The sequence below is a fragment of the Motacilla alba genome, chromosome 1A (genome assembly GCF_015832195.1).
Source record: "Motacilla alba alba isolate MOTALB_02 chromosome 1A, Motacilla_alba_V1.0_pri, whole genome shotgun sequence".
NCBI classification, from domain to species: domain Eukaryota; kingdom Metazoa; phylum Chordata; class Aves; order Passeriformes; family Motacillidae; genus Motacilla; species Motacilla alba.
Genome location: NC_052031.1, coordinates 66126850 through 66147304, shown reverse-complemented (window position 1 = coordinate 66147304; position 20455 = coordinate 66126850). Strand labels below are relative to the sequence as shown.

Below are 20455 nucleotides of genomic sequence, written 5' to 3'. Positions count from 1 at the left end.
TAACTATTGTGCAATTCATAGGTAATTGATATCCTTGAGGTTTCTGACAACTGTTAAATCTGGTTGAAAAGCATCAACTGAGTCTAATGTTATGACAGGCGTGGGGTAGGCAGTTTAATGGCAAAAGTCTTGTTATCTTGACAAATTGAGCTACAAGAGCTACAAACCCCATGAGAGGGTGTGTTTTGAGCTCAAATTTGATGGAAAACAAGAGCTCCGTCAATGAACAGCAAAATAAAAAGCAGACCTAACAAAGCATTTGATTCCAGTCTGTGCAAAGATGTTTAAATTATTGATGCAAAGGTGTCTGCTAGTCCAGCTCACCTTAGTGCCTTGCTGTGCCTAAAATGTAGCTGCAAAATGAAAGCTGGGCCTGTACAGCCCAAGAGCACACTGATGCTTTAGGAATCAATTTTAAAAAGGGCTTTGATCTTTTCCTAATGTCTTTGAACTGAAAAAAGTTAATACCTTGCTCTCTAAACCCATCTTCCCATTCATCTCCAAAAAGAGTAAAATACACTGAGGTCAATTACTTTTTTTGACTTCCCAGTGCCTTGAATTAGTTGTTCCAGTCCCATCTCATCACCTGTCCCTTCCCATTCTACAAATCAGAGATTGGATCTTACTCCCTGTTTGATCTGAAACCTAGACTCCAGGGTTTCCATGGCCTTAAGTCAAGGTTGTGGGGTTGAATGCCAGGCAAGTAGCTTGCAGAACAGTCAGGGAGAGCAGTTTCACCAAACCTAGCCCTAGCAGCGCTTCACCTTCTTTCCCTACTGGGGTTTGCAGGAGGGGCAGAGGATTTATTCTGTGCATCTGTGCCTTGAGCTAAATCCAGAATTTCTTCTGGGAAAATGGCAGTTCATGGGATTATAACATGCCTTCATAAGGCTCATCAGCCCAGGAAGGAGAAGAAGTAAATGTAAAACAAAACCTGTCACCGCATGATTGTACTTTGGCTAGTATGAAAGAGGAAAGGCAGAACCATGCATTGGTAAGGGTGGCCTGAGCAATGGGGTGGTTCCCCCCAACCATTCCCTCAGGACATGAGGTCTTGGCTGACAGATACAGGTGCAATTTGAAGGCATCAAAACCTCTGGAAAGCACTGTGGTGCTTTCCATTGGCTCCTGTTCTTCTCAGAGAGGCTCTGGGGCAAGGCTGCTGTTTGAGAGCTTACTGGCACTGCCACTCTGGGAGAGGGGAGTGTAGTCAAATGGAGACTTTTCTCATAAAGTTGTCCCAGCAATATTTTATTTCTTCTTTTCTTTAGTCTTGAAAATGTAGCTACGCTTCAGCATTGCTGAATGATGGTCTTATCTCTGTTTTATAAAACCCCTAGGAAAAAAAAGATCTTAGAGAACAGAGGTTTATTAATAACCTCTGTCATTGCTTCATTCCCCACCATTGGTTCCTGCTTTTGCTGTAGTCTGCAGAAGGCAGTGACAGTGCCTGAATTGGTGACTGAGCACAGCTAGGCTTTCAGATGAAATTTGGCATTGACAAATGTCAGCCTTAGAGCCCTGGGATGTGTTATTGACAGTGAGAGCAAAGGGCCTCATGGGAATAACAGTGTTTTTGTATGTTCTTTTAGGAGCTGTCTTTTGCAATCAACTCTGTTTATTTCTAGTATTCCTCCCCAGTTGAATTTCATTTAAATTTTGGAGTATTTACATTAGGTCCTGGAGGGAAGCCACCACCACAAGCTGTATGTACCTGTGCTGGCCAGTTGGAGACTAGACTTGCCCAAATCAAGTACCCTTCCTCTGGTGGCAGAGGGCTCCTTCAGCTCTCATGGAAAGCGTTCATCCGGTCTCCTCTTGCTAGAAGGCTCTTGAGTGTCACAGGATGCTGCAGATTTCTCAAAGAAAGAAAGAGGTGGTGATGAAGAGCTGTATGTGATTTGGGTGGATGAGGCTCCTAATGTATCCCTTCCTTTTGGCACGCCCAGCCTCCCTGGGTGCCTCCCTGAGCACTATAATTCCTGGCACTGTACAACCTGCCTCTAGGAAAGGCTTGTTTCAATGCAGAGTCCTGATGACCTTCTGATCCCTGGCCTTTCTGGTGCTTACAGCAGCCTTAGGGCTCTGCCTCTTCCCATCTGTGCAGTGTCTGTGCTGGCCTTGTCTTCTCACCTGTGTTTGCATCTCCCTTGCAGGTCTGGATGGATGCAGGCACTCAAATCTTCTTTTCGTATGCAATTTGTCTGGGATGCCTGACAGCTCTGGGCAGCTATAACAAATACCATAACAACTGCTACAGGTAACTGCTGCCTCGAGCCTTCCTCTCCCTGAACATGTGGGATCTGCTGGAGCCTGCTGGCCTTTGGAAGTGTCATGATTTTTGTTTCTACTCAAGGCATAGGAAAACTCTTTCCAGGTGTTTTCTCCCCAAGTTCATTTCTCTGTGCTTTATACCCACGGGAATTGTCTGTCTGTCCCCTCTTCCACACTCTGCAAAGTTAGATCCTCTTCACGACCTTTGTGACTTCAGCCCACACTACAGCCTCCATTATTACCTGGGTGCACAAGCAGCTACTGGGAAAGCAGAACTGAGCTCTAATGGCTCTCAACTGGAGTCCTTTCCCCTTGTCCCTTGTGATTTATCCTTCTTTGGTTCATTTGGACCCATTGAGTGGCACAGCTGCCACTCTGGGTTCCTGTGTGCTATTTCATATGGTTACATATGAGCCTGCAGATGTGACTTCTGTTTATTGCATGCTGGACTGCAGGAGCAGAAATGGAGCTGGTTGCCAGATAGAATCAGGCTGCTGAGTTGAAGTGGTCCAGTGAAAATAAACTCATTTTGCTGTAGGCGTATCCATCCCCAGGGTTAAAAGGCTTTTGTGAGAAAAGGCCACCTCTCTTCCCACACTTTTTCTGCTGATTGGGTTGCTCCCGGCACTGACTTCTCCCCCCATGTTTTAAATTCAAAGTTGTGGTTGTTGCCATCAAAGGTTCAGGGACACCACTGGCTACATGACCCTTGCTTGGCATCTTTCTTCACTTTAGGGGTTAATTTCTGCTGCAGGGCTGCCTCTCCAACAACAGGGCTAGGATGCTTGTTTCTTATCATGTCCCTTCTCCCACATTCAGTTTTGAGAGAAAAAGCTGTAGGAATAGAAGAGATAATAGATCTGTTTCTGGCCTTCAACATGTCCTTGGACATTGGCCCTTTGCATCCCCAGTCTAATATGTAACATGGAGATGATGACAGGGGCTGCTCAGCAAAAGGGTTGTAAAGACCTTCTGTAACTGCAGCTGGGAGGTGCTGTGGAAAGGGGAGAGACCTCTGTCTGCACATGATGCTGTGCTTTTATCCTATATGCTGTTTGGCTCTTCTAGGAATGCTGGTCTTAGTTTTGGTGTCAAAACTTTGACTAGCCTTTCCCAGGCATGGAACCAGTTTTAATGAGTCAGTCCTGTGCTCTACAGGCTTAATTTGGATAAGAAGACAGAACCAGGATTTAGCAGGGGAGAAGGACATCAGCATGATGCCCCACTTTGTTATACCAGGCCAGGTACTTTGTTATTTTCAGGTCACCTATTCCAGGGTGACCTGGAAAAGGATGTGGGCAGTAGAAACCTTGGTTCGAATGGCAGTGGTCCAAGATGGTGTCAAACAGTATTGACCATTTCTTGTCTCCTGTCACAGCAAGGGAATTCTTCAGGTCTTCCTGGTTCCATTTCAGGTATAAATCTGCAGAGATCTCTTTGATCTGGCCATCCCCTCATTTTACTCTCTACCATGACAACCCTTCCAGATAATGGGAGAACACCTTTCAGCCCATGCTTTCCAAGGAGGGTTTGACCTGTCATGGATACATCCAGGGGAAAGAGGGAGAAACACCAGGAAGGACGAGGAACTATTTGAAACATGTGAGAATTTGTATCAAATTACTGAGAATATAATTTGAGTGGAGAGCAGGCACTTTATAGCAGCTGGAGAAATGAGTTTTGGGCTTGGGCTTCCCATTGTGTAGCTGGGATTGGTGGAGTGTGGCCTTCCTTTCCAGCTGGGAGATTCATTGAGCCCTAGAAACCAAATGCAAAGGCAGAGCAATGGTGTTGGGTGCTGTGTAGTCCTTGACAGTGCAAGGAGCTGTGCTTTGGAAGGAATTATTTGAATTTGTATGATGCGGGGGCTCTGACCTAGTTAACATGCAAGCAGGAGCACGAGGCCCTAAAAATGCTATACAACTGAAGACTGATACAGAAAAATCACACTGGATTTGCAGAGTAACATTTAATAAAGTCAGAGCAGGCCATGAAATGCCAGAAGGGGTGCATTCAAGTTTGGTTCAGAATATCTCAGAATGATGCTGCAAATGTTATTGTTGTCCCCAGGGTTGCAGTCACAAGAGGACTAGGGAGACTCAAGCATAAAAAGGAATTGGATAGATAAGAGATGTTCAGTTTAAAGTGTTGATGGATGAGAATGAGATGAAACAGAAACAAAAGGGAATAGATCAGAGAAAATAAATTGGATGGCTGTGATTATCTTTTTCTCGTAATGCAAAGACCAGGAGATAACTAGTAGTACTGAGAACCCAGAAGATAGTAACTGTTCTGAGAAATCTATTAAGGAAAAAAAAAAAGTGTTCCCTTCTGAGACAAAAATAAACTGTTACATGCTGCTGCAGGAGGGACCAGGGGAGAGAGAGGGGAAAAAACCAGAAAAAAAACCCCTGGCATTTAGATGTGTGGGAAGACTATCTCACAAGCAAGGAGGTTAGGTGGGCAATGCATCTTTATGCTGTCCTTGGACAAGGCTTCCCTTGGGGGAGTCCTGCTGTGTTGTCCAGCCTGGGGCATCTTTCTGCAGCTCCTGGTGTGAGTCAAGCACACCATGTTGGGAGAGACACAGTGGCTGGGGCAGAAAAGCAGGTGCTGTCCTGGGGGGCTGTCATGAGTTGTGGGTCATAGCTGGCTGATGCTTTGCCCCCTTTTCCCAGAGACTGTGTGGCCCTGTGCTTCCTCAACAGTGGCACCAGCTTTGTGGCTGGCTTTGCCATCTTCTCCATCCTGGGCTTCATGGCAGAGGAGCAGGGTGTGCCCATCGCCAATGTGGCTGAGTCAGGTGAGTGAGGACCCTGGTGGGTTGGGGCTGTGGGGATGCTGCCACGTGAGCCCCCAGCCACTGGGGGATGCCTGCAGCTGCAGATTCCCATCCCTTGCTCTCTGCCTCCAAAAAGCAGGGAGAAATGAGTGCAAATGAGTACACACTCATGAAGTACTGAGATGCAGTAGGTTTGAGCCTAATGAAAGCTGCCTCTAAGGGTGAGGGCTGGGGTTAAGACGCTGCTGTCTCTTGTGGGGAGGGTGCTGAGGTGACTGCATGGCATATCCCCAGGCTTGTGCTGTGCCCCCTCAGCTCAGAGGCTTCCCCTGGCTCCCAGCCCTTGCGACAGTGCAGCAGCCAGAGGTTGCCATGTCCCCTTACCTCCCTTCCTGCTTCTCCTTCACTGCTGCAGGAGCCTGAGTTTCATGCACAGCACGGATATTACTGGAGTGAGAGGCTGCATGGCCACAAGCTGTGCCTTGTCTGGGTGGCTGCCTCGGGCAGGTCTGAACCAGATGTGCTGTGCTGCTGCTGTGCCATTGCTCTGAAAGCCCTTCTCCCTGCAGGGCCTGGCCTAGCATTCATCGCCTACCCTCGGGCTGTGGTCATGCTGCCCTTCTCCCCACTCTGGGCGTGCTTCTTCTTCCTGATGGTTGTCTTGCTGGGACTGGACAGCCAGGTAAAGCTGCAGGAGCAGAGTGACTCCCTACCAGACAAAAGCCACTGTCTCTTCAGGACAGGCTTCAGCTTGGCTGAGGGGGAGCCAGTGGAGCTGGGAAGCTGGTCAGGATGGGCTGACAGAGGTGGGATCTCTGCTTTTTGCAGTTTGTCTGCGTGGAGAGTCTTGTGACAGCTCTTGTGGACATGTACCCCACCATCTTCCGCAAGAAGAACCGCCGGGAGACCCTCATCCTGGTGGTCTCCATCCTCTCATATCTGGTTGGCTTGGTGATGCTCACAGAGGTATTTTGGGCTCAGACCACCTGCATGGTACTTGTCAGGACAGAGTGGGACCTGGTGGGTGGTGAGGTCTTACACTGGGGCTGAGAGCTTGCTGCTGAGTCCCATCCTGCTGCCCTATGCCTGCAGGAGGCTGCCCTGCCCTTCTCATGCCATTCGTGTTTTCCCTTCCAGCCGGCACACTCCTTGTGCCAGTCACAGTCCTGATACTTCTCCTGCCAAGACTGATAGCTGGAGCTCTGGACAGCCTATGTTTTGGTTATAAATTTATCTTGACACAGGCCAAACCTTTACAGCTGTTGCATGGGAAGAGGAGTGCCCTTGTCCTTCTCTTTCTTCCTGAATGGAGCTACAGGAACACTTGCTATAAGGAAACTTGTCAGGCCTCAGGGCACCCCTTCTCTATTATACAGATATCCTCTCTATTACCCTTGTAGTTGCCTGGGAGCTAAACTGTTCTTGTTTAAAACTTTGAGCTCTGCCTAGCAATATGCGTGTGTGGATTGATGCTGCCAGAATGCTCTTGACACTTTCTGTTTCCATTTGGGCATAACTTTTGGAAAAGCTGTGTCTGATGTTGTACATGCAACATTGTGCCTGGACTTACCCACAGGCTTGTTTTGGAGGCAGCCCTGCAGACCTGGGCAGTGAAACAGCCAGGCTGCATGCAGTTACTTCCTTCTGCAAATTGGGACTTTAAAGTCAATCAGATGGATTGTGTATCTTACAGGGGGGGTTTCCATCCTCACTTCCAGCTACAAGAGTTGCCTAGGTTTTGTCTTCTCCTAAAACATCCCCACAATCTCTGGCAGTCAGTTGCCATCTGCTGTGCTGCTCTGCATTGAAATGAAGGGCTGCAGACACTCCTGAGAGCAACAGGGTGGCTGCATGTCTCTGTCAGGCCTTGGGCACAAGGGATGTGCCTTTTCTGTAGGCTAAAACTCTTTCCCAGAGAGGGAGATGCCTCCAGCTCTGGGGGAAATATTGAGTTTGTTTTCTGCTCTGGCTCTAGCTCTTTGCCTGATTCTTCTCCCCTCTCTCTCACCTTGCTGCCCACTTGGGCCTTCCCAGGGTGGGATGTATGTCTTCCAGCTCTTTGATTACTATGCTGCCAGTGGCATGTGCCTGCTCTTTGTGGCCATCTTTGAGACTCTCTGCATCGCCTGGGTCTATGGTGAGTATCAACTGGGGTGGGGGGGGAGGTCCACAGCTCTGGCCTCTCTCAGTCTTGTCTGGTTCATACTCAAAATTTTGGTCGGTAGCTTAACTTGGTAATTGCTTTGTAGGCAATTTGCAAGGCAGAAGCTAAACCTTTGCTTTGGTGCCCCTGGACTGAACTGGCAGGGACTTCCTCACAGAAACAGCCTGGGGGATCTGCTTGGCAGATATCCCCTGCATGTTCCTATGTGCTCCTGCTTTTGAGACGCTCCTTCCTTGGGGAATTGGAGCTATCTGAAAAATCTTTCCTCAACCTGTGTTCAGAGGGCTTGAGACTCAAACATTTTGAGAGCCCTCTCTCACAGTCTTGAGAGTCACAAGATATGGGTAAAACCTGGGCTGAGGTCCTAGCCTTGGAGATGCTGAGGGGCTGGCCTTGCTGACCTACTGAACTGTTCTGGGAGGATAGGAAGTCCAGGACAAAGACTGAAGCTGGCCACACTCCTGAGGAGCTCCCTGACCTGACTGCTGGCTGTGCTGAGGCTATTGCACCTAAAGAGTGGTGAAGCAGGACCCTGGACACGCAGACCCTGCTGCCCTCCTTCCCTGGTGGCAGTGAGGGATCCCATCCTTGCTGTCTTCTGCAGGTGCTGAGCGTTTCTACGATAACATTGAAGATATGATCGGCTACCGGCCGTGGCCCATCATCAAATACTGCTGGCTTTTCATCACCCCTGCGGTTTGCATGGTGAGGACACACGGGAGGAAGATGGGCAGAGCTGGCTGCCTCTGAGATACAGACACCTACACATATATGGAGGGATGTGCAAATATATAGGGGGTTATGTGGCCTGGACTATGGGGGCCTTTTGTTATTTGTGCTTGTAGTTTTGAGGGTCAGGCATGGGGCTCAACAACGGGGAGAGGCTCAGCTGTGGCAGAGGTGTTTGCTGGTGGGACAAGCTCCTTGATGTCATGACCAGTGTTGCCCGTGGGGGCTGTCCCAGCAAATCCTGTTTAAGGGATGTCTCATCTGTTGCTGCCCTGAGGTGCTCCTTTTTACCACGAGTCTCTCTGCAGATGTGTACTTACCAGGAAGACCTCTCTTTGCTCATGATGTTGATTTTCTTTCTCTTGTTTTTCTTGGTCTCTTTCACCTTGCCAGGCAACCTTCCTGTTTTCTTTGATCAAGTACACTCCATTGACTTACAACAAGAAGTATGTGTACCCATGGTGGGGAGACACTCTGGGATGGCTGCTGGCCCTCTCCTCCATGGTGTGCATCCCTTTCTGGATCGTCTACAAACTCTCCACCATCAAAGGCTCACTCAGAGAGGTGAGGTTGGTGCTCTGGGATCTGGGCATGGGCTGTACTTCTGTGTTGAAGTCCAGCCCTGCAGCGGAATCATTTGTGTGTTGCAAGTTGATTAGGAAGGAGCCCAGAATAAATAAATTAAATTACTTAACTGCTATAACAGACCTGTTTTTTAAAGTTCTGCCATGCTGGAGGGCTGCTCCAAGCTGGCTGCTGCCTCTTGGTACCCTTTTTTCATTTCTTCTGTCTCTTCGCGTACCACCAGGAAAAAGGTTATTAGATGGAGAGGATAAAGATGATCTACATGCTGCCCTTAATTGAGGCTTGAGGATTTGCTCTGAGAAAGCTCCAGATCCCCTGAGCATTATGGTCAGCTGAGTTCACCAGTCTGTGCTGAGGCCATGGAGTTGGCATGGAGGGAATCACTGGGAATTTGGAGCTCCCATCACTCTTAATGCTCTGGGTCTGTCCTGCTTCCAGAGTGATGCATTGCTGGTTGCCCTGTAATACACTGGAGGGGCAGGAAGCTAGAAAACCAGGCCTTGCTCCAGATGAGCATCCTATCCCTGCCACAGCTCATGGTTTCAGGGTGAGGTTTCACAAACAGTTCTGAACCCCCAGGATCCATTCTCATTTCCTGCCTCCTGCAAGTGTTCAAGAATGAGTTGTGACAGCAATGGGCCAGTGACCCCTGTGTCCAGCACACACAGGGAGGAGTGAGAACAGCTGCAGAGGCAAGGCAAGGCTGCACAGCATGATGTGGTATGAGAGTAACCTCTTATGAACTTGTCCCAGTTAAAGCCAATCCTGTGTGCACAGGCTCTGTGCTGATGGAGGACATGACCTGGAGGTACTGGGTCACCAACCTTCCTTCAGACTGTTTTCTAGCCCTGGTCTGGAGCAAATGGAGGACAGAGCTTTCCTTCATTTGTATCTATGTTAGATACCTCATGTGCTCAGTGCTTTGCCTTGGGACGAGTGGTTGGAAGATCTCTCAGTTTCTGAAGTACTGACTGTCCTTATTTTGGACACCTCCGGCATTTAGCGAGCAGATCTGCAGTTGGGCCTGCCTGGCTGAATGAAACCCATGACTGGCAGGGGAGGGCCCAGGTCACTTTTTGTCTTTGCAGCTGTGTTTAGTGCCTGTCTTTGCCTTCCAGAGGTTCCGCCAACTCACCTGCCCACTTGAGGACTTGCCTTCCAGGCCAGGCACAGAACAGCCCCTTCCCTCTACCAGAGCTGGCCTCCTGATGCTGACAGAGCTTGAATCTCATTGCTAGGACCAGTATGGCTCTCCCTCTCTTCCCCCAGGATGGTTTCCATACAGCCTTTGCCACCTGTTGGATAATGCAAGGATTCTTCACTCACCAAGAAGAGAGGGATTTCTGGGCTGAGCTCCCTTCTCTGGAAGATTTGAAGGGCTGATGAAGAGGCTGCCGTGGAGATGGTCTGTGTGGAGTTAGTAATGCACCTTAATTCTCTCCCTGGAGAGAGCTCTGAAGGGGCACATCAAGCACCAGTGTTCCTGAGCATCCCCAGGCTTCTGGTGGGCAGAAAGGAAGGACTGACCCTGGAATAAAGTGTCAGAGTCAGAGCTGTGGTTCCAGCGTGGACTTTGGGAGCTTCTCCATTCATTCCATTAAATCTGTGTTTTTCCTGACTAGATCTGCTCTGTCTCTGTTTTGTCCCACTGGCATTCCTTGCCAACAGCATGTTAGGTGAGATGTATGTCAGCCAAGCTGTGCTGGGCACCCAGGTCTGGATCTCTGTTGCACTGGCACAGTGATATGGGAAGGTGGCCAGAGGAGAGGAAGCTTGGTTAGGAAAGGAAGGAAAACAGGGAACAGGCGTTCAGAGGCTCCTCTCTGCGGTAGGCTTGGGGTACCCTGGTGAAGAATGCAATGCCACCTTCTGCTGGAGCCGCTGCCAGATCTCAGACAGAAGTGTCATCTGTCCTGATGAATCATCAGGCTGTTCCTGGGGTCTGAGAGCAGCGTGTGGATTTGTGTTTTCTTTTTGCAAGTGAGGGATCATGGGAAGCTCTCCCTTGCCTCTGCAGATCTGTGTCTTTTTCAGTGCTGACTACCTTCCAGGTACTCTGGAGCCAGTAATTTTGGTTTTCCTGTGAATGGAAGAAGGGCTGTGTGGTGGAAACAGAATGTGCATGTTATGTCAACAAACAGGGCCCCTAGTTTCCAGGCTCTTTGGGTAAAAGAAATAAAACTCAAAGAGCTTGTGTTTTAAGTGCTGTAGCCCCAGCATCCGAGGAGGGCAGCCAGAGGACACGTAACCCTGGGAAGCTGGATGGCTCCCAGGAAACCCTGAGGAAGCTGGAGCCTGGACAGAGCTGAGCCAGCAGCCGGAGGCGCTCAGCTTCCTGAAGCACACAAGGACACTGGCGGGCCGCGCACCACGGCCAAGGCCGCTGCTGCCGCGGGCAGAGGAAGACGCGAATTAAAGCAAATTAAAGCGAATTAGCGCAATCCGCGCCATTAGCCACAAGGTGTCCCCAGGCCCTCAGCCTTCGCGCGGGATGGGGCCCCGCGGGCGGCGGCGCCCGGCTGAGGGACACGGGGCCCCGCGGTCACGGTGACCCTGCCATCGTCCTCGCCTTTCCTTCCCGGTTCCCCGGGGAGGTTTTCCCTGAGGACATCTGCCTCCCACAGCGAACGGTGATCTCAGAACGGTGCTCCCAGCTGTGGCACGAACGGGTTTACCACTCTGGGCAATGGCAGGTTCCCAAGTTTGGTTTTCCTGGACTTGGTTTCCCTTAGTTTAGTGTTCTTGGAGCCTGGAAACCTGAGATGGGACACAGGATTGTGTCCCATCAGGTCTGTGTGGAAAGGAGTCACGGGCTTCTGCTGATGGAGGCTGTGAAACTCCGAGGAGAGCCAGGTGCTGAGGGGATTTGCTCTGTGGCGGTGCAGATTTCACCTGCGGGAGGGAGCAGCTACTGCCCTGAGGGCCTCCCGGCTTCACTGGCTCTCTGCCAGCGTGCCTGTGGAAACCATCTCATTGCCAGCCTGTCTTCCCTTTTCCCAGCCTATTTTCCACCCGGACTGTGAGGTGGACGGGTTCCTTTTACTACCATGGGTTGTCCCGTTTAGTAGGTCTGCACCTCCCACATAAAAATCTCAAGTTTCTGCATGCCTCCCTCTCTCCCTGCCTCTGGAGAATACCGGGAAGTTGGGAGCTCAACTGGTTGCCACTATGGGCAACCTCAAAGCCTCAGAGCTCCAGATTCCCCTGCTACCACTGTACTTCATGGTGCTCATGCATGAGCTAAGGGTGCTAAAGAGCTAAGACATCCAGGGGAAGCCCCTTTTGGAAGAGACCCACAACGTGAGGGAAGATGGAGCCAACCAGCTGCCCTGCCACTTGGAAACTAAACTGACTGGTAAAAATTACTTCTAGAAATGAGAGGACTAAGGTCAATACAGAAGTTCTAGCAACAGATATTTTTATTCATGTAATGTTAACCTTAAACAGAATTATACTTTCATTTTCCAGTACTATCTATAGGAGGTTTGTCCCACTGGGGAGATATTTCAACCATAATAGAAAGCAGTAATTATTTGCAACTATCTTTAAAATCTGGCTGATGTGAAATCTGCTTGGCTGCATGTCAGCAAAGTGTGAGTTTGCTGAAAGGCTTGTGACTTGCTTTGTTTCAAAATAGACTGGCGTCCAGTGAATTGGGCATGTGGTTTATTGATCTGGTTATATATGACCCAGGAAATCTCCCAAGCCTGTGCTCTCACATGACCCAATTGCTGTAAAGCTGTGGATGAGCTAGGTAGGTCAGATAAGCAAGAGAACCAAAGGTTTTACTGAATATTCTTAAATAAGTGTCTTATTTCTGACATGACTTTAAGCAAAGTATTAGAATTGATGGCACCTGGCTTGAAATATGAATCAAGGATATTCTGTCTTGCTCATTGAAAAGGTTGATGGGCTAAATTTGAAATGAATTTATTTGAAATTTCAAGACATGACATTTTTTTTCACAGCACTTTTAAGACCTCATGCTTAAAATGAATTTTTTGGTGAAATTCAGAATATGGTGATTTCAGCATATGGCGTTTGTTTATGATTTGGAATATGGTGAAAGGGATATTTTAATTGCCTCCAAGATCAGCCTTGCAGTCTGTGGAATTTGCACCATACTTTTGCCAGCTGGGGAGGTGCTGATCTCCTTTTAGACAAGAGGTGTGTGGTCATTGGGTATTTTCCACCTTCAGAATCCAAACCCTACCAATTAGCCTGAGAATTCAACCCATTACTTACTAGACAGTGGGCATGACATTCAAGAGCCTTTTATTTCATGGATTCTTTTGTTGTGGTGATCCTGGTTTTTCAGTTTTGATTGGTTGGTTTTGATTTTTTTTTTGTTTGGTTGGTTTTGTTGCTTTTTTTGTTGTTGTTGTTTTGTTGTTTTTGGTGTTTTGAGTTTTGTCTCAGGTTTTTTTTTTTTTTCATTTGATTTGGTTTTGTTTTTTGGTGTTTATTTTTTCTTTTTTTTTCAAATGAGAAATTAACCTAAAAATAAACAAGTCCCTGAGGTTCTGCCCTGGGTCACTGGTGCTTAGAAAGGATGTCCATCCACCCGTCCATGAAAACCAGGCTCGGCTTTTCCCTTTTTGTGGGGAGAAAACTCAGCTTTCTTTGTCCATGGATGCTCACATAGGGCAGGGGAGAAACCTCAGAGCTCAGGGACAGACCCATGGGTGAGGATGCACCTGCTGTCATGGAGAGCATCCCAAATCCTGGGATGTTTGAACACATGCTGGAGAGGTCTTTTCCTTTTGCCTTTAGAGGTAACTACAGGGCAGTTTTCCACGGCTGTTGCAGAGTGATGCATTGTGAGTTGTATTGCACATTATGGTGACGAGAAAAGCAGATGTGTTGGATGCCATGGTGCATTAATGGAGAGAATGGAGTAAGGTGAACATGTTAACTCGTGGCATACATAATCCTGTGAAGCAGAGATTCCCAAATAATCTGGTAAATGGGTCCTACAGGTGAGTGCAAATGAGCATACCCCAGAGAGCGGGGTGTTTGGCTGAACCCTTGTGTGCTAATGTGGTTAGCAGCCTGCAGGAGGGGGGGTCTGCATGGCACAGATAAGGGAAGCAAGCATGGGGAAGCACAAAGGCACGCTGGAGAAGCTATTACTTCCAGGAAATTGCCAATGGTTTTGTTACCCCTGTCTCCATCTGACCTGCCCAGAGTTGCAACACCTTGGGCAGCAGCAACAAGTGCCTCTCTGTGTCTCCATCTGACCTTGTCCTTTGTGTCCTTGTGCCCTGTGCGTTGGAGGTGTTTGCTGTCACATGTCCCACAACACCAGGCTCAGCTGCCCTGAGGGAGCAGGGAGGGAAAGCAGGAGCGAACAGGCACATACCCATGTGTCCTCCGGTTGCCTTTGTTCCGTGATCCTCTCGGTCTCTGATCAAGAGTGAGCATCGCTGGGCAACTCAGAGAGGCTGTCAGGCTGCAGATCCCCAGCACTGCCAGTCCTCCCTCCTGACCACTGGGCTCCTGAGCCATCTGCCCTTGCTTCATCCTCTCCCATACCAGGGATGCCATGGAACAGGGGATGTCTCACCCTGCTTGTACTTTCACAGATAAAGGCTCCTGGCAGCCTCCTCCTCCGTAGGAGCCTGGCATAGGAGTGGTGCTGTGGCTGCTGGAGCCTGTCAGGGTTCTGTGGAGCCTCATTAGCTCTTGTTGCTTTGGTTATGTTCACTTGTGATTAGTTACAGTGAAACTGTTGTCAGAAGTCACAGGCTTACTCAAGCAGAAATTAGTCATAAACATGAAAAATAAATTATACCAATGCCTAGGGGAAAATCCCCTGGAAACATAGTGTTCAGTCAGGAAGGCGTGTTCTCAGATGAAGAAGCAGCAGCGTTGTGCCCATGGGGCAATCAGCATTTCTCCTGTTTTGTTAACAAAAGTGTTAAGAGGTGGAATTAGGCTGGACAAACGAAGGCAGTGGTGGCTTCTCCTGCAGGTGACTCAGTGACAGGGGCAGCCAGGGCTGCAGGCTCCACTGTGTCCAACAACTGTCCCAGCAACTGCCTCTGCAGCCTCTAATGCTTGTAAAGCTCAATTTGGATTCACCCATAGTGTGTCATGCTGACAGACCTCTCCCATAATCTGGGCTAGGGGGAGATTTGACTCATTTTGGCTTGAAGCCTTGTGTCTTACGGGCTCAGGGGCCCAGGACTCACTGTTGCCAGGGAACGTGGCCCTGGTGTGGGCTGAGGTTGGCAGCCTGCTCCTCTGGGTTGGCTCTTCAGCAGGCATGTCAGAGCTGGCTGAAAGGGAGGAAAGGGTGGGGACACCCAGATGATGGGAAGAGCTAGCTGTTCTGAGAAAAGAAATGGTAAAAGGAGAGGCAAGAGGGCACTGCCAGCTGGCAGGTGGTGAGCAGGGTGGGAAGGAGGACACCTTTGAGGAGGTGCAGCACAGGTCTGAGGTTGGGGTCAGCTGTCCTTCAGGGCAAAGGCTGAGTCCTGGTCTCCAGCTGCCCTGAGCCTGGCAGGTTGAGGGAATCTGGTCCTTTCAAGGAGAGTTTTCCTCCTCTGCTCATGAGAGGGGATGGAAACCCATGCAGCTGGCTCTGAGCTGGCAACTGCAGAGGGAATGAGCACCTCTGTGTGGTTGGACAGCAGTGCTTTCCCAGTTCTCCTGTGCACCCTTGGGTGCAGTGATGGGGCTTCCTCAGGTTGTGCTGTGGGAGAGCTGTGGAGATCTGAGTGCTGCTGGCGTGTGAGCTGCTCACAACAGGGGGTCCCAGGGCTGGGAGGGGGTCGTGCTGCCTGGCGAGGGGGGTGCTTTGGACATTCCAGGATTTATTGCAAGCAGTGCTTCTCTTTGAGGGTGAGTGCTTAAGAGGAACCTCACCCACACTTATGGAGGAGAAGCCCACATCGTGGGGTGACCTGCAGTCAGATTGTCACATCCCTTAGCAGACCTGTCCTACCTACACGGCTGTTCAGCCCAGAGTGCCTGCTGAGGGCTGACTCTGCCAGAAAAGGTGGCAGCTGGTGGTCAAGGAGTGCACCACCCCTTTCCTTGCTCTCTCCTGGGATGGACTAAGCCCAGTTTGTACCCCCTCAGCTGAGCTGCTCAGAATGTGATTTTTGATTTTCAGTCTGGGTCATCACACCAGTGAAATTACTCACGTGGAAGCTGGTGTGGTGAGATAAAAGTGCCCCTGCCCATAGCAGGATTTAAAAACCTGTGAATTATTGCCTGGTAGGAAACTCTGAAGTCTGAGTGTAACTTCTGGTACCTCCAGGCTGGCAAACAGAAATAGCCTTTTTTTCCCCTCCTACAGAATCATTTTTCACACGTTGCTGGATAAAGTTTTCATTTAGGTTGACTTTCTTCTTGTTTTACCTTAATGTCACAGGTCATTTCCCATCTACAGCTTTGCAAAACCCCTGCGATGTTCCTGTGAAACACTTCAGTATAGATAAATCAAGTTTTTAGGTCAGTTCTGCTTACCTAGGCTTATCTTAATCCCCTTTTCATATCTGGATAACCTCTATTGCACCTTTTCCTCAGTTGTGCTGGGTCATGCCAGTCCTCTGTGACAGGCAGTGGCACTGTCCTCCATGAGTAGGGTCAGAGGCAATGCAGAGCCAGCACATACTCCTTCACCTTGCAGTCTTTCAGGACTTTGGAGACAGCCCCTAAAAGGCAGAAGATGGAGCCTGTCCTGTCTGATACTGATGCCAGATCTCACAAGGGAAAAATCAGTTTGTATTTCTTTGGATACGGGTTCAATCCACCAAGACTGTGGGGTAGGTGAAAGCCAAGAGCTTTGAAAATGGCATGCTTGGGAAGTTTATTCACAGAAAAAGCCCCAAGTAAATGGAGATGTTTTCCCTTACTGCCTCCAGAACTGGCCTCAGTGGTTTATCCTGAGGGTCCCACTCAGTCCAGGGTTGATTCCCCTTGCACATCTCTCCAGCCTCATTTGTCCCCAGGGCAATCCGGCATGTTCTAATGGGATCTGATTCACTGGCTTCTAGTGCCCATGAAGGATTTTCTGGAGACAGCATTACAAATGACCTCTATGGAGTGTGCAGGCAGGTAAACCTACTTCTTCCCCACACTGTGGCATTGAGGACTTTCGTCAGCTCCTGTCAGCTTCCCACTGAGGGGCTGAGAAATGCTCTTCTGGTGAGTCCAGACATAGCCGAGCATGTGTTGGATATGTCCCGCATTCCCTCCCGCATGCCGCTCTGGTTTGACCACATGGGAGCATGAAAAGATCAACAGGAATTTGGCAGGCACATAAGCAGACAATGCAAAACACAAAAGAGTGATAGCATTAAACCATTATAAAAAGAGAAACGCTGAGCTGAAGTATCTGGAGAAAAATGGTGTAACTGGAATGCCTGCTGCTGGTGTTGGTCATGAGAAAAAGCGCATCAAACCTGAGATGGGTACAAAGAAAGCTGCCAGGGCAAAACCACAGAGGGATTGCTCACTTCTAGTAAGCACCCAGACACTATAATGACTCCAGCAGTGCCTCTCCTTGCTGACAAAGCCCTGTCCCATGAGCTGTGTATTCTCAGCATATGGCACAGGCATGGAGGGGGCTGCGTGACCCCAGAGTAAATGTTCCTTCTTCACTCACATTCTGCCTTTTGCTCCACCTACCTGATAGCGTTGGTGGGACTTGAGCTTGGCCACAGAAGGTTTAATGTAATGCTCTGTGGAGATTCATTCTGCATGTTTGTAGGATAACATTGAGGGATGCCTCTATCCCACTAAAGTGGTGGAGCCCTAGGACAGTGGGAATATGTGGCAGCCAGCCTGGGCCATGCTGTGGGGTCTGCCAAGGGAGAGTTCATGCCCTGCAGAGGTCAAGAGGACATGGACTTACTCTCTGACTGCTGTAGTTGATATTTACAAACTCTGGGCCTTTACCCTGGCTGCCTGTGGCTGCTTTCTCATGTTGCTTTCTTGTCAGGGCCACAGTTCAAAGTTTGGAGAGGTGCATGTTGTAAGGGAACAGGGGAGAAAGTTCTTCTGCCCTGATGCACCTCCCTTCCCTACGTCCCACCACCCACGCATGAGCTGGGTGATAATTTGGTGGGGGGAGCTGGTGGAAGGGGTGGGACAGGAGGAGGAGAGAGGGTAGTGTCTGCCTTAACTCTTGCTGTATCTGTTTGGCAGTCAGTGGATTCCCTGCCTGGACTCCAGTGGGACGGGAAAGGATAGGACGGGAGGGGCTTGCCTGGGGGAGACCTGCGCTGGGTTCAGGTGAGTTGGGCGTTTGCTTGTTGAGCAGATCTGGCTGGATGTTTGTGTCACCCTGGGAGTGCCGCTGACTCCGGTCCTCCCGCAGCCAGCTGCTGCATGCCAGCTGCTTGCTGCGCTCTGGAGAGTGGGCCAGCAAATCTGCAAGGGCAGAATCTTCCCAAGGTTAAGTAAAGCAAGAGTGAGATAGACAGTAAGGAGCAAATGATCAATTTGGATCAACCCAGGGAAGAGGTTTTTCTTTCAATTGTTCCTTTGGAAAAAGAAAGGACAGGCTGAGATGCTGCACAGGGGGTACCAGGAAGCTGAGAGCAAAGAGATGCCTGAAGGATGAGTAATTGATCCTGAAGGTTGTGGCAGCAGAGAAAAAGGGAGAGAGTGACAGGTAAGTACTCAGACAGCAGAAATATTGAGAAGAGAGACAACAGTGAGCAAGACAGGGACAGGGATGAAGGGCAGGGCTGACTGGTTGGTAATAGGTACAGGAGACAAGGCACTAGGAGTGGAGTAGGCTGTAGGCATTTCAGCTACTGCCAGCATGAGTCCTCTCCTCCTGTGCTGCCCTGCAGAGGTGCTGACCCCAGTGCATTGACTTGGGAGCTGCAGTTTTAAAAGATGAGCCTGAGGGTGCACTTCTTGTTCTTCTTGCCCTGAAGTTTTCATCAAATTTGTTTCTGTAAGGGGTGAGGCAGGGAGACAGCGCAGTTTCTGCATGTGCTAAACTTTTGGGATCTGTGGGCATATTTATGAACAAATGCAGGCAGAACACATGAGGGTTTCATAACACCTGATCCGTGTCTTCTTAAATCAACAGTGCTTTTAAAGTAATCACTACTAATCAGGGTTTTCATCTCATGCCAGTGGAAACGCCATTGCCCTAGTTTTTCCTCTTTGACAGCTGGTGATATGAGAGGCTGAACCTTGGACCTGACCTTTGCAGCTCTGCAACAGCCCAACTTTTCTGGATTCATGGTTGCAGATGTGGTCCTTGCAGAGGGCAGGATAAAGAGCCTGTGCTGTATCTCTACCTGGCTGTGGTCCTGGGCAGGGCTAGAGGAAAGTTTGGATGCCCCAGGCTGGAGAGCAGGTACCAGGCCCCTTGGAGAGTGCAGGTAGGATGCAGTCCCACCACATTACAATGTGGCATTATGGCAGGAACTGCTGGAAAACACTTAAGGCACTGCTGGAGTCGTGGTCTCCGTCGAGGTCTCACAGCCTCTGCCTGTGCTGATTTCACCTGATGTGACTCGTCCTGAGCACCAACCGGAGTTGGCTGAGCCTGCTCAGGGTGTGACATGGGGTGCTGGGCTTGTGCAGGGCTGAACAGGGCGCACAGTGTGGGGACAATCATGGCAGGGAGCCTGGTGGCCCTGCTGTGCGCTGGCCGCACATATGTCTGTGCTGAGGGACCAGGCTCTGCCACACACGCTGTTGGCTCCCCTCATCCTCCCTGCTGGGAAGCATAAGGCAATGTGTTATTCCTTAACCTTGCTCGGCTTTTGGAAGAGTCTCGCTTGAGTGCTCTTCCCCTGTGCTCCCTGTTTCTCATCACTGACAGCAAATGTCCTCAGGCTGTGCTTTTGGGAGGTCAGGCAGGGTGTGCCTACCTGGGGGAGTTTAGATTCAAGTGCCTAGAGCAGTGTGATGCCAAATTCCATGTGCTGCTCTCCCACCTCTGAACCACTGGCTGCAGTGCTGGCTCCTCTGCTCTCCTGCTTTAGCAACTTTGCTTCCCACTTTTCCCTCAGCCCTCGGCCCCAGTCGCAGGGATGGATGGCAGCAGCTGGCCAAGCAGGGCTGGGGGCTGGCAGCCCCCATCTCTTCATCTGACCTGCCCAGGGCTGCTGGCTGGTGTCTTGCTCCATGAAGTTGCTGCCCCAGAGAGGTGACAGCCCTGCAGGCATCCTGCAGACTCTGTCTTGTCCCCGTGGAGCACCTCTGGGCTGCACCACAGGTCGCTGCCCCATTGTGCAGTTACCTGTTTGCAGAGTGAGTGCTGGAGCAGCGTGGCTTTCACCCTCTGTGCCATTCACCTGCTCTGCTCTCCAGCCAGTGACAGGAGCTGTGCTGGCCACATGCTTTGGCTGCACACAAGGACCTCTGAGCCAGCCAGATGCAGCCCCAGGACTTTGGCCAGACAGCTCCAGCCATCGGGTAGGTGGCTCTAGGGGCTCCACTGGGGCCTAGCTGGATCTGTGGCTGTACCAGACCCAATGCTGGTGCTCTGTAAGAAGAATGGATCCTGCTGTGGCTGACCCTCCTGCTGTGTTGCACTGGATATAGCCAGATTATGGGTTGAGTGGAGGTCTTGAAGTTATCTGGTTTGGTGCAAAGGTTGGCTTCCATTTAGACACCGTTTATGGACTTCATCTGTTAGTCTTGGTTTTTTTCTAGGCTAGAGAAAGAAACCACTTCTGTGTCTCTGTAGCGCAGAGCAGGGATGGTGATCCATGGACACCAACAGAGACTCATCTGGCCCTGCAAACAGCAGCCTGCCTTGCTTTTAGCAAGAGATTTGCCACTAATCCTCAGAAAAGTCCAGCCACTCTTAGAGGCTTTGGAGGGTCTCCTGTCCAGCAGCAGAACACAGAGCAGGACCCAGCTGGCACCCTCTGCACTGGGGGTGTGTGCTCTGAAGGGTGATGCTCTATTGCTTGTATTGCAGATGTCCATGCCAT

At 50.0% G+C, this 20455-nt stretch overlaps 2 protein-coding genes across 6 annotated transcripts in view; both read left to right on the top strand.

Moving 5' to 3' along the window:
* The window catches only part of SLC6A13 (solute carrier family 6 member 13), a 31930-nt gene extending 21775 nt beyond the window's left edge, over positions 1-10155 (top strand). The window contains exons 9-16 of the mRNA XM_038153032.1: positions 2157-2260; positions 4953-5077; positions 5626-5738; positions 5885-6022; positions 7091-7193; positions 7825-7925; positions 8343-8513; positions 9653-10155. Of these exons, the coding sequence (XP_038008960.1) occupies positions 2157-2260; positions 4953-5077; positions 5626-5738; positions 5885-6022; positions 7091-7193; positions 7825-7925; positions 8343-8513; positions 9653-9772 (975 nt within the window). The 3' untranslated portion in view covers positions 9773-10155. The remainder of the gene's footprint in view (positions 1-2156; positions 2261-4952; positions 5078-5625; positions 5739-5884; positions 6023-7090; positions 7194-7824; positions 7926-8342; positions 8514-9652) is intronic.
* Positions 10156-17544: 7389 nt separating this feature from the next.
* The window catches only part of SLC6A12 (solute carrier family 6 member 12), a 38595-nt gene continuing 35684 nt past the window's right edge, over positions 17545-20455 (top strand). Inside the window, exons 1-2 of one of the 5 annotated variants that reach the window (XM_038155621.1) lie at positions 17545-17780; positions 18676-18889. In XM_038155621.1, coding sequence (XP_038011549.1) covers positions 18747-18889 — 143 coding nt within the window. In that variant the 5' untranslated portion in view covers positions 17545-17780; positions 18676-18746. The other 4 variants (XM_038155623.1, XM_038155624.1, XM_038155626.1 and 1 more) reach the window with 4 other exon arrangements.